The sequence below is a fragment of the Schistocerca gregaria genome, chromosome 6, assembly GCF_023897955.1.
Source record: "Schistocerca gregaria isolate iqSchGreg1 chromosome 6, iqSchGreg1.2, whole genome shotgun sequence".
NCBI lineage: Eukaryota > Metazoa > Arthropoda > Insecta > Orthoptera > Acrididae > Schistocerca > Schistocerca gregaria.
This window is the reverse complement of record NC_064925.1, coordinates 564,179,406-564,193,529: the sequence shown is the minus strand read 5'-3', so window position 1 is coordinate 564,193,529 and position 14,124 is coordinate 564,179,406. Positions and strand designations below refer to the sequence as shown.

The following is a 14,124-nucleotide window of genomic DNA, read 5'->3' as shown; positions in this document are numbered from 1 at the left end:
AGAAGTTCACTTGGACCCGAATCACATTAAATGATATTCCTAAGTCAATAAACAAATTAAGTAATTCCAAAACAGAAGATTATTGTGGAATCAGTAATCTCATCGTTAAATGTATAGCAAAAGAAATTGAAATGCCACTTCTCTCACTATCAAACAGAGTACTTGATAAAGGAATATTACCCGGCTGTCTTAAGCTCACAGTTACATTGCCTGTGTATAAAAAAAAGGTGACAGAAACCTCCCAAATAACTACAGACCCATTTCAATAGTACCAATCATATCCAAGTTAGTAGAAAATTGTGTGCATAAGCAGATATACAGGTAATTTGAAACCAACAATATTTTAAATGAACAACAGTTTGGCTTCAGGTCACACCTATCAACTGTAAAAGCAGTAGAAGCTTTGGTAAGCAATGTTTATGAAGGGTATGAAAAAAGGGTATCAATGTCTGGAACACTTATTGACCTAAGTAAAGCTTTTTACTCGGTGTCACATGACATACTCATCAAAAAGTTAAAATACTATGGCACTGAAGATGACACACTCCGACTATTCAGATCTTATCTAAGAAATAGGTTACAACTTGTATATTCAAATAGGCAGAGGTCAGAAATACTCCCTATAGAAAGAGGAATACCCCAAGGCTCTGTTCTTGGACCTTTTCTGTTCATTGTCTATGTTAATGACTTCTCGAAATACATACCGTGTAAGAACATACTATATGCTAACGATATGACGTTAATAAGTAAAGGAGAGAACTTACAGAGTGTACTGGACAAAAATAGAGAAATGATGCAAATGGCTAATTACTGATGTCAGGCTAACCAGCTGTGGATAAATCAAACAAAAACAGAAGAAATAATATTTAATCTCAAAGTAACTAAAAATGAAAACAAAACAGTGAAATTACTTGGGCTAATCATAGACCAACAGCTCTCATGGGAAGGACACACCAATTATCTATGTAGTAAACTAGTACGAGTACTTTTCTTATTGTATAAATTAAGAAACAGTGTGAGCAAGCAATTGCTACTCCGCTCGGACTATGCTTTTTTTCATTCCCAACTGCAATATGGAATATTGCTCTGGGGTAACTCCCCAGGGGCTGAATGTATTTTCAGATGGCAGAAGAAAGCAGTCAGGTGCATGGAGGGGTTAGCACCCAGAGAGTCCTGCAGAAATTATTTTGAATCTCTTGGCGTAATGACAGTGCCAAGCATGTACATATAAAACTGTCTAATATATGCCAGAGAAAATCTGAAAAAATTGAACATGAGATGTGATGTGCATGCACACAGTACAAGAATCAGTCACCTGCTGGACTTGCCTTCCACAAGACTTGCTGTAGTCCATAATAACTATGAGTATTTAAGCATAAAATTTTTCAGTAAGTTGCCATGCTCAGCTGGTACAGTACCACTAAATAAATATAAGAATACATTGCAAATCTGGCTAAAAAACTACAAATTCTATACAACTGAAGAATTCTTAGAAACTAATCATCAAAATATATGTTTTACCTAAGTTATGAAGAAAATGTTTTGATATTATATAAGCTAGTTATTTACTGTGATTCTTTTCTTATGTGTGTATTTAATTACTGTATAAAACATTGCTTTACAAAATGCTGAAGAATAGGTCTTTAGTTCCTTTTCTCCCCGTTCTGTAACTATTTGAATATCGTACTGAAAGTAAAACCCTCTGTAAACTTTGACGAAGCCAATTGTATGAAAAATACTGAAAGGCTAATAAAATATTCTATTCTAAAAATAAAAAAAATAAAAATTAAAAATAAAACTAAATCTACATGCATTCCCAGACATACAGGAGGAGCTAAACTATTTGTGAGCTATTCAGATTACAGTAACCAGATATACCCTTTCTTTCTAAGCTGAAAGCTGTATAACGATAATTGCAGAATTAACTCCAGGCTCTTTCTTCTTGCAGCTCACTTCAACAAGTCACCATGTTTTCAAGGATACCTAAAACAAACTGAAAATATGTATGAATAATAGCAGAAGTTTTCACAAGCAAAAATATGTATACAGAATGTTTTTGTACCAACCATATTTTACTTTATTTTTGAGTACTGATGATTCTTTAACTGTTTCTCATATTCTTTGGTGGAGTGTTACTTGATATTCATTCAGCACCTATTAATTTAAATTGACTGATATATATAAAAGAGGGGAAGGGACATGAATAGCAGCATAGTCAGTTTGCAAAAATCTGCTTGTATCATTATGCACCATGATTCTTCCTAGGATGGTGTGGTATCATCTTATGAATCACATTATTAAATTTTTTCTTTCCTTATGATAAATGTTTATTCAGATTTAATATTGTAATTTTTTGTGTACATTATTATGCCCTTTTCATATGAACATTCACACAGTGTTGTGATTATGTCTTCTGGAATACTCTCTTTCAAATTCTGAAGGTGGCAGGGGTAAAATACAGGGAGCGAAAGGCTATTTACAATTTGTACAGAAACCAGATGGCAGTTATAAGAGTCGAGGGACATGAAAGGGAACCAGTGGTTGGGAAGGGAGTGAGACAGGCTTGTAGTCTCTCCCTGATGTTATTCAATCTGTATATTGAGCAAGCAGTGAAGGAAACAAAAGAAAAATTCGGAGTAGGTATTAAAATCCATGGAGAAGAAATAGAAACTTTGAGGTTCACCGATGACATTGTAATTCTATCAGAGACAGCAAAGGACTTGGAAGAGCAGTTGAATGGAATGGACATTGTCTTGAAAGGAGGATATAAGATGAACATCAACAAAAGCAAAACGAGGATAATGGAATGTAGTCGAATTAAGTCGGGTGAGGCTGAGGGAATTAGATTAGGAAATGAGACACTTAAAGTAGTAAAGGAGTTTTGCTATTTGGGGAGCAAAATAACTGATGATGGTCGAAGTAGAGAGGAAGTACTCGTAAAATGTAGACTGGCAATGGCAAGGAAAGCGTTTCTGAAGAAGAGAAATTTGTTAACATCGAGTATAGATTTAAGTGTCAGGAAGTCATTTCTGAAAGTATTTGTATGGAGTGTAGCCATGTATGAAAGTGAAACATGGACGATAAATAATTTGGACAAGAAGAGAATAGAAGCTTTTGAAATGTGGTGCTACAGAAGAATGCTGAAGATTAGATGGGTAGATCACATAACTAATGAGGAAGTATTGAATACGATTGGGGAGAAGAGAAGTTTGTGGAACAACTTAACCAGAAGAAGGAATCGGTTGGTAGGACATTTTCTGAGGCATCAAGGGATCACCAATTTAGTATTGGAGGGCAGTGTGGAGGGTAAAAATCGTAGAGGGAGACTAAGAGATGACTACACTAAGCAGATTCAGAAGGATGTAGGTTGCAGTAGGTACTGGGAGATGAAGAAGCTTGCACAGGATAGAGTAGCATGGAGAGCTGCATCAAACCAGTCTCAGGACTGAAGACCACAACAATATTTAAAAACTTTAAAGTTTAGAGAGTATGTATCTATTGCATTATTATTTCTTAAAAATCAACACAACATCTTTACATGATCTTACATTTTCAGCAAATATCAGTGATTGGAATCCCCCAAAGGAAGAATTTCAACTTAATCTGAAAGATTCAAAACATGGAATAGTCAGAGCAAAATTTCCAATACCAGATACACTGATAGACTTTGAAGTTACACTTCTCATGAATGAATCAGCTAAAACAGAAGATGAATGCATGAAAAGTCACATTCATCAAGAGTTTGTAACACATTCAAGGAAAGTTATCAACCGGAACCATTGCAGCTGGAAGAATGAATCAAGTACATGCAGTTCTTGTGCATCTGTGGTTTGTATCCATGTTTTTTGAATGGTATCTAATATTTTAAATGTAACTATAAAGAATTTTGCTATTTGATTGTAAATAATCAATTGGGTTCTTTTTTATTTACATTTACTGTAGTTAATATTTTGTACTTATTTATTTATTCAACACTCTTTTTAACAGTTTTATAATATAGGACTTATCAAAACATATGACAGTTTAAAGCTGTACATATTTCATTCATGTACAAAATATAGGCACATATCAGCTGCAATATTACATCTAGAGTGGTAGCTTCTCTATCAGCACAAATTCATCTACATCGTCTACCTCTACATGACTAATCTAGTTCACACTTAAGTGTGTGACAGAGGGTTCATCAGACTACCTTCAGACTATTTCCCTACTGTTCCACTCTCTTACAGTGTATGAAAAAAAATTTCCATATGATCTCTGATTTCTCTTATTTTATTGCAATATCATGGCTGCCTATGTAGAATGGCATCAATATAATATTTTTGCATTTGGAGGAGGTAGTTGCTGTTGAGATTGCATGAAAAGATCTTGCCATAACAAAAAACACCTTTGTTTTAATGATTGCCAAACCAGCTCACTTATGGGATCCAAGAACTATGTCTCCTATTTTGTAGTAATGCAAATTGAGCTGGCTTTCTTTGGCTGCTTTGGATTTTTTTTTTTTTTTTTTTTTTTTTTTCGTGTCCTCTGTCAATCATATTTGGTAAAGAACCAATGTGGCACAGCAGTACTCTAGCAGAGGACTACAAGCTTAGTGTAGGCTGTCCTATTAGAAGACCTGTAGCCTTTTCTAAGTGTTCTGCCAATAAAACACTGTGTGTAACATAGTCAATAAGTGGATTGGCAATTGCATTGCATTGTCGTGCCCATACAATATGTGACAAGTCATGGAGCACTCTTTGTCTGTCAATAATGAGGGTTGCAAGAGTTCAAAGAAATTCACTGTCATTCTAACAGTATGGGGGTGTGATGACCACATTGTCGCAATGCGAATTTGCACTATTGTAGTGTTTACTCAAATTTCGGGGTCACCAATCACCATTGTGGAACTCTGGTACATAATGGTAATGAATAATATAAATACAGTGGTATGGTGCATGCAACACACTTCATTTTATAGAAACTTAATACATACAAGGATACTCAATATAACACCCTTGAGTCACAGAGCAAACTACCCTGCAACTGTCAACCCTCAGAGAGATCACTGTGAGTCATTTTCTCTGGCCAGTGATGCTAATGTTCCCACACACTCTTCCATCATTATAATCCGCCGCGTTGGATAAGCAGCTGCAGCAGCAAGTCGTATAACCCTAGCTTACTTATTTGTTAGATAGTTTAATTAATTTCTTTGCGTGTTTTTGGGTACTTGCATTGTTTAATTCATATATTTCGGGCGTATTATAGTATTTGAGGGTTGTAGCATCGCGCCTTAGTACCTGAATAGTGCAAATTTGCGTAGTCGTCTGTCTTCTGTTTTTGTTGTGAACGGCCAGTGTCGGTTGGCCAGTCAGTGTGCTCCCTGCCGCGTTGGATAAGCAGCTGCAGCAGCAAGTCGTATAACCCTAGCTTACTTATTTGTTAGATAGTTTAATTAATTTCTTTGCGTGTTTTTGGGTACTTGCATTGTTTAATTCATATATTTCGGGCGTATTACAGTATTTGACAGTTGTAGCATCGCGCTTTAGTGTTTACTTCGTAGATTCTTAATTAAATTGCGTGTGAGTTTCGTATAGGAGGTGCAATTTCGAGTTTTAGTTACTGTAATCGAAAATTCAGCAGATTGTAGCGCAGTCGTTAGGCATTTGTACAGGTTAGTTGATACATTCTTTGCGTGTTCCGCTTGCGTTATCTAGGCACCGACTCGTGTTTCAGTAACTGTTGTTAAACATCGATTAGAATGGACAGGGACTGCGATTGCTGTGTTCGGATGAGGGCTGACTTGGCATCCCTTCGCTCACAGCTGCAATCGGCGCTGACTTCGGTCGCGCAGCTTGAGGCTGTTGCCAATGGGCACCACTGTGGGGAGCCAGACTCGGGTATCACGGGGATGTCAACCTCATCCCGTCTGTCCCCAGATCGGTCTGCCGCTGTGGTTGCCCCGGTTGCTGCCCGCAGTGGGGCTGAGCCCTCGCCTGTGGTTGATTGGGAGGTCATTCCAAGGCGTGGCAGGCAGCGAAAGGCGTCCCCGGAAGCTGATCAGAAAGCCTCCCCGGTGCGTCTGACAAACCGGTTTCAGGCACTGTCTCTGGCTGAGCCAGATGCAGCTGCCTGCCCTGTTTCAGAGGATCATTCTCAGCCTTCAAGGTCCGGGCAATCGCAGAGGTTGGGCTTACTGGTAGTTGGGAGCTCCAATGTTAGGCGCGTAATGGGGCCCCTTAGGGATATGGCGGCTAAGGAGGGGAAGAAATCTAGTGTGCACTCCGTGTGCATTCCGGGAGGAGTCATTCCTGATGTGGAAAGGGTCCTTCCGGATGCCATGAAGAGCACAGGGTGCAGCCAGCTGCAGGTGGTGGCACATGTCGGCACTAATGACGTGTGTCGCTTTGGATCTGAGGAAATTCTCTCTGGATTCCAGCGGCTATCTGATTTGGTGAAGGCTGCCGGTCTTGCTTACGAGATGAAGGCAGAGCTCACCATCTGCAGCATCGTTGACAGAACCGACTGCGGACCTTTGGTGCAGAGCCGGGTGGAGGGTCTGAATCAGAGGCTCAGACGGTTTTGCGACCGTATTGGCTGCAGATTCCTTGACTTGCGCCATAGGGTGGTGGGGTTTCGGGTTCCGCTGAATAGGTCAGGAGTTCACTACACTCAGCTGGCGGCTACACGGGTAGCGGAGGCTGTGTGGCGTGGACTGGGCAGTTTTTTAGGTTAGAAGGCCTCGGGAAAGTGCGGGATGGGCTGCAATGTCAAAGGGTGCTTGGCAATTACAGGACGTGCTTGGATCAAGGAACAGTCGGAATTATAGTTGTAAACTGTTGTAGTTGCGCTGGAAAAGTCCCTGAGCTTCAAGCGCTAATAGAAAGCACAGAAGCTGATGTCGTTATAGGTACAGAAAGCTGGCTAAAGCCTGAAATAAGTTCTGCAGAAATTTTTACGAAGTCTCAGACGGTGTTCAGGAAAGACAGATTAGGCAGAATTGGTGGTGGTGTGTTGGTGTCTGTCAGTAGTGGTTTATCTTGTAGTGAAGTCGAAGTAGATACTCTGTGCGAATTGGTGTGGGTGGAGGTTATACTTAACAGCCGAATTAAGTTAATAATTGGCTCCTTCTACCGACCCCCAGACTCCGATGATACACTTGCGGAACAGTTCAGAGAAAGTTTGAGTCTCGTAACAAATAAATACCCCACTCATACGGTTATAGTTGGTGGGGACTTCAATCTACCCTCGGTATGTTGGCAAAAATACTTGTTCAAAACCGGTGGTAGGCACAAAACGCTTCCGAGATTGTCCTAAATGCATTCTCCGAAAATTATTTAGAGCAGTTAGTCCACGAACCCACGCGAATTGTAAATGGTTGCGAAAACACACTTGACCTCTTGGCCACAAACAATCCAGAGCTGATAGAGAGCATCATGACTGATACAGGGATTAGTGATCACAAGGTCATTGTAGCTAGGCTCAATACCATTTCTTCCAAATCGATCAGAAACAAACGCAAAATAATTTTATTTAAAAAAGCGGATAAAGTGCCACTAGAAGCCTTCCTAAAAGACAATTTCCATTCCTTCCGAACTGACTATGCGAATGTAGACGAGATGTGGCTCAAATTCAAAGATATAGTAGCAACAGCAATTGAGATATTCATACCTCATAAATTGGTAAGAGATGGAACGGATCCCCCGTGGTACACAAAAAAGGTCCGAACGCTGTTGCAGAGGCAACGGAAAAAGCATGCGAAGTTCAGAAGAACGCGAAATCCTGAAGGTGGGCTAAAATTTACAGACGCGTGAAATTTGGCACGTACTTCGATGCGAGATGCCTTTAATAGGTTCCACAACGAAACATTGTCTCGAAATTTGGTAGAAAATCCGAAGAAATTCTGGTCGTATGTAAAGTACACAAGCGGCAAGACGCAGTCAATACCTTCGCTGCGCAGTGCCGATGGTACTGTTATCGACGACTGCGCCGCTAAAGCGGAGTTATTGAACGCAGTTTTCCGAAATTCCTTCACCAGGGAAGACGAATGGAATATTCCAGAATTTGAAACACGAACATCTGCTAGCATGAGTTTCTTAGAAGTAGATACCTTAGGGGTTGCGAAGCAACTCAAATCGCTTGATACGGGCAAGTCTTCAGGTCCAGATTGTATACCGATTAGGTTCCTTTCAGATTACGCTGATACTATAGCTCCCTACTTAGCACTCATATACAACCACTCGCTCACCGATAGATCTGTACCTACAGATTGGAAAATTGCGCAGGTCGCACCAGTGTTCAAGAAGGGTAGTAGGAGTAATCCATTTAACTACAGACCTATATCATTGACGTCGGTTTGCAGTAGGGTTTTGGAGCATATACTGTACTCAAACATTATGAATCACCTCGAAGGGAACGATCTATTGACACGTAATCAGCATGGCTTCAGAAAACATCGCTCTTGTGCAACGCAGCTAGCTCTTTATTCGCACGAAGTAATGGCCGCTATCGACAGGGGATCTCAAGTTGATTCCGTATTTCTAGATTTCCGGAAAGCTTTTGACACCGTTCCTCACAAGCGACTTCTAATCAAGCTGCGGAGCTATGGGGTATCGTCTCAGTTGTGCGACTGGATTCGTGATTTCCTGTCAGGAAGGTCGCAGTTCGTAGTAATAGACGGCAAATCATCGAGTAAAACTGAAGTGATATCAGGTGTTCCCCAGGGAAGCGTCCTGGGACCTCTACTGTTCCTGATCTATATAAATGACCTGGGTGACAATCTGAGCAGTTCTCTTAGGTTGTTCGCAGATGATGCTGTAATTTACCGTCTAGTAAGGTCATCCGAAGACCAGTATCAGCTGCAAAGCGATTTATAAAAGATTGCTGTATGGTGTGTCAGGTGGCAGTTGACGCTAAATAACGAAAAGTGTGAGATGATCCACATGAGTTCCAAAAGAAATCCGTTGGAATTCGATTACTCGATAAATAGTACAATTCTCAAGGCTGTCAATTCAACTAAGTACCTGGATGTTAAAATTACGAACAACTTCAGTTGGAAGGACCACATAGATAATATTGGCGGGAAGGCGAGCCAAAGGTTGCGTTTCATTGGCAGGACACTTAGAAGATGCAACAAGTCCACTAAAGAGACAGCTTACACTACACTCGTTCGTCCTCTGTTAGAATATTGCTGCGCGGTGTGGGATCCTTACCAGGTGGGATTGACGGAGGACATCGAGAGGGTGCAAAGAAGGGCAGCTCGTTTTGTATTATCGCGTTATAGGGGAGAGAGTGTGGCAGATATGATACACGAGTTGGGATGGAAGTCATTACAGCATAGACGTTTTTCGTCGCGGCGAGAACTTTTTACGAAATTTCAGTCACCAACTTTCTCTTCCGAATGCGAAAATATTTTGTTGAGCCCAACCTACATAGGTAGGAATGATCATCAAAATAAAATAAGAGAAATCAGAGCTCGAACAGAAAGGTTTAGGTGTTCGTTTTTCCCACTCGCTGTTCGGGAGTGGAATAGTAGAGAGATAGTATGATTGTGGTTCGATGAACCCTCTGCCAAGCACTTAAATGTGAATTGCAGAGTAGTCATGTAGATGTAGATGTAGATCATCTTTGAGCATTTTTAAAGTGTAACACCACTTGCTTTCCTCAGATTAGGTGTTTGTTCACCTATAATCCTAAAAATTTTTCATGTTTCTTTTGCTGAATTCTACTGTTCCATAATGTAATCTTTACATTGGTTCTAGTTTTATACCTTATATGACTGAAGTGTTCCCATACAGTTTTTTATCATTAACAATTAGACTGTCATCTTTAAATCATTTTTATGCTACTTTTACTGTTTTTTCTGTTTTTTGCTGCAACTCATAATCGTTCTTTTTTTTCATAAAGATGCTAGCATCATGTGCAATTCAGTAACAAGAGCCAATTAACAGAATTGACTTTGTAGTAGATCTGTCTCAGACTATGCAAATAGCAGAACAGAAATCTCAGTTACAATCCACATACTGCTGATGTTTATTATTTTTATTGGTTTTGTTATTGAAAGCTATCAGGTTTCCATCCAGTTTTCAGCACTGAAATACTGTAACATTTCTACTCATCATCTGGTAAAGACTGCCTTTGCATTTTGCCGTTCTCTGTTGGTCTCTCAAATTTACTGCATATAGCTCAAGCAAATAAAGTATTTATTCAATATAAGTGAACAATATGAACATTGTGTGAGGTAGGCGACTGCACATCTTGCAGAGGTCTCACAATATTTATACCCATCACTCAATTTTTTGTTAAACACCACTGTAATAATCATAAGGGCCAACCTGCACAGACATTTGCACATTCCCACTATGCAAGTCACTCAGTGGAATTGCTAGATTACCCAAGCAACAGATGTCTTCCATAGCTGATGTCCTGGCTTCTTTTCCTCCTCCTCTTCCTCCTCTTTTATTTGTTATGGTTTACTAGTATTCGAGGTAGCAAGTGACATATGGAAGTAGGCACTGATGTGGTGCTTTCATTAAATAATAAAGCAAGTATTGTGCCATGTGCTTTTATTGCTCCATAAACACATTATGTCAGCTGACTATACAATGCTGGCTTGATCTGTAACTCTGCAGGTCACTTTAGTGAGAGATAATGTCATGCGGAGTGAGTGGAGGGAGACAGTAGATGGGGAATAGAAGGTAGACTGAGGGAAGGACTATGACTGGGAAAAAGAGGCAGCCGGTCCACAGGATACACTGTGGGACAATAACCTGGACAAATGGATTGATAGGGAGAACCAGAATAGAAGAAGGCTAGGAAAATTATAGTATCAAAGGCTGTGTTGTAGGGATAGCTCTTATGGTAACACTGGCAACACTGAAAATATTTCCCTGCATAATGTACATCACAGTTATTGGGCAATGGTCACTATGGGGAAATGAAGGAGAAAGCAGAAAACAATGTTTAATGCATGTTCCAGTGAAGCACAGGAAAAGCAAGAGGGCAAAATTTCAGCGACACAAATTGTTTATTAAGGTAGACACTGCTACAATTCATTAACCAAACCAAAAAGGTAAATATGTGATTTCAGGAAAATTAAATGGAAAATGGCACGTGAGCCGTAAACTGCTGGATTGCGACTAGTCCTGCTTGAGAAGCTGTCTGCCTGAGGCAATGCACAAGGCTGACTGATGCAGCTGGTCCTCAAATAGTTGTTGTGCGTCAGTGCACAGGTCCTTGTTTAAATGCTGGTTAGAAACTAAAGCACTGGTTCACAAACAAAAGCCCTGGCTCACAAACAATAGCACTGGTTCACAAAGAAGGGAAGACCGTTCACACGAATTCGGCATTAATCATTCATCGCTGGTGTATGCCAAAGAATGCTGCCTCACACATGTATGTGAATTCTGAGCAGAAACACCAGTAGGCAGATTGTGGTAGTGGGGGAAAAACATTCAATTTACTAAGTTTCCCCTACAGCACCTGCATCTAGGTTCAACTGCGAGGGGAAGGTCTTATGCTGTGGCAGACACATGGGACTAATGAAATTTTAGAATTGAGGGTGTCACTACAACTCCCCCCCCCCCCCCCCCAACCCCCCACCCTTGCAAGAGGAGGATGTCGAACTAAAAACACTGAATGTAGTTCTACAATTGGGATGCCACAGTGATGAGCATTACTGGCAGGCAGGTGGGCAAGTGACAGGTGAGGTCAGAGGTTCCTGAAAGCCATTGGGGTGTTGTGGTGCAGTGTGCAGCAGGGGAAACAGCTGGACACTGCCGGAGGCCAGGCTGGTGTGGCAGTGACAGCGGCTTGATGTGCGTGTCTGTCTGGGGCATGTGAGACATGTGACAGACAGTTGGGAGGAGGATTCACTGAACTGCACAGCTAGAGGCACACCTGAGGAGGTGCAACAATGTGGCTGGGGCTGCAACATGGGAAACAAGGTGCTGCACATTAGAGCAGTGGGCATGAAGGTGGCATCAGACCACATGAGGAACTGCAAAGCAGTGCAGTTTTGCTGAGTTCGGGATGTAGGGCATGCAGTCAGGCAGGCATGGCATATGTGGTTACGCACTGTGCATCCAGCACATGTGATGTAGTGCACACTGGAGTGTGCGTGCACTAGCAAGCATTGGTGCTGCTGCCGCTGTCATCTGGCAGATGCCCTTGTGAGATGCTGGCACAGCAGCGGGTTATGGCATTGATTCCAGGGTGCTGAAGGACCATCGCCTGTGGCTCTATCTAGTTGTGGCAGCGATACATCAGGTTCAGACACCACACACTTGGTGTCATGTTACACGTGTTGAGAAATGGGAGCAGGAGTGGGTGCAAAGGGGAGTGAGGCGGCAGCATCTGGGTCCAGCTGGTGGTTTAGTGGTGCTGGTGATAAAGTTGCCCAATAGGGCTATGGGGTGTCCGTATGCCAGGACGGTGGCAGATGCATCCGAGTCAGTATTTTGGGCCACCCACAGACCTAACAGGACCAGTGGCAGGATGGCAGACACATTTTATGTCAAAGCAGATGAGGGTGGATTTTAAAGTATGGTGGAAATGTTCCATCTTGTCATTGGTTGCAGGGTGGTAGGTGGTGGCAAAATGAACTAGGCTGTAGCAAGTCTTCAACAAGGTTCTGAATAAGCAGGAAGTGAATTGATGCCTGCAGTCTGATGTTATGTGGCAGGGGCAACCAAAATTCTAAACCCAGGCATTGATGAACACTGCAGTGACAATTGTTGCTGAAATGTCCAGGTTGGGGATGGCTTCTGGCCAGCATGTCAACCGGTCTGTCTTCATGAGTATATAGCAGCAGATGTCTGAGGATAGCAGGGGTCGAATGATCTCAGTGTGAACATGAGACAATCAGTGCATGACAGGAGGAAATGGGGCAGCGGGTGCTGGAACATGAGGGTCTACTTAAGTGCGCTGGCATGGGACACAATTGCAGGCCCAAGTGCAGCAGTCACTTTGTATGCGAGGCCAGAAGTCATTTCCTCGGATGAGGACAGCGGACACCAGAGATGGCAGACTGTGCAGGTGGTTGGAAGCTGGTTATGAGAAGGAGGTGGTGGGGAGACAGGGCAGATGCGGTCTTTGGAGATTTCAGTGTGCATGTGGTTGGGAAGGATTTCACACCATATAAGCAGGTCTGTGCTAGGGACCTGGTAGAGCTGGAGAACAAGGTTGGAATTCAGGTCTTAGCGTAATTGACCTATTGTGGAGGGCTGAAGGAGGAGGAGCAGCTGAGGCAGCCAGTGACAATCTTATCGACACCAACTATGTGGCATATATCAGTGGAAAACTGAGCCATGTACTCTTGCTGATGAAACAGACAGTGCAAAATTTGGGTGGCATCTTTCTGACAAAACCATGCCATAATAACGTGGTAGTCAGTGAAGATGGTGAATGGGCATCCCTTAACCAAAGGGTGGAAGTTCTTCACTGTGTCATAGACAGTGAGCAGTTTCTGATCATACCTATTGGTCTTGAAACTGGTCATCATAGGCAGGGCTTAGGGTATGGACATGTTACCCTTTGTTCCATCTCCTTGCAGTGCAGTGGAGAGAGGATTCTGAACAGAGGCTGCATTTTTAAGGTAGTAACAAAAAAGTGCCATTTGTAGGAATCTACAAAACTCTTTGTATGTCATGGATGTGGAAATTAGGAGATCACATGGACTTTCTCAGGTATGGGTCAAAAGCCTGAAACAGAAATGGTATGACCTGTGTCTACCGTGAATATGAATGACCCCTACACTTTCGAGGCAAGCAAAAGTCTCCCCGAGGTGCTCGTGGTGTTCAGCTGTGTCCCGCGAGTAGATAAGAATACTATGGTGGTGCCAGGTATGTCATCATTACAGCTGCATAAGAACAGGATGTGACAATGGTCAGGAATGGTTCAGTCACTGAGCTACTGATAACCACCACAAGGGTTCCAGGTCCTGTCCTTCTTAGGTGTAAGTTTGATGGCAAGATGAGTGTCGGGGCAGAAAAGGCAGAGTGTAGAGTGACCCAGCATGCCATTGACTAGGTGATGCTGTGTAAGGTTGGGGAGAAGATTGAAATAGGAGACAAAATGGACCAAGGATTGTATCAGTGGCATTGGCCTTGCTGAAAGCCCAAAGAAACTCTTCACCAAGGCTAAGAA

General features: G+C 42.0%; 1 protein-coding gene across 4 annotated transcripts in view; it reads left to right on the top strand.

Annotated features, from left to right (window-relative positions):
• LOC126279018 (uncharacterized) overlaps positions 1-14,124 on the top strand; it is a 174,758-nt gene that overhangs the window by 61,201 nt on the left and 99,433 nt on the right. For all 4 annotated transcript variants that reach the window (XM_049979409.1, XM_049979410.1, XM_049979408.1 and 1 more), the window contains exon 4: positions 3,557-3,828. In XM_049979409.1, coding sequence (XP_049835366.1) covers positions 3,557-3,828 — 272 coding nt within the window. The remainder of the gene's footprint in view (positions 1-3,556; positions 3,829-14,124) is intronic.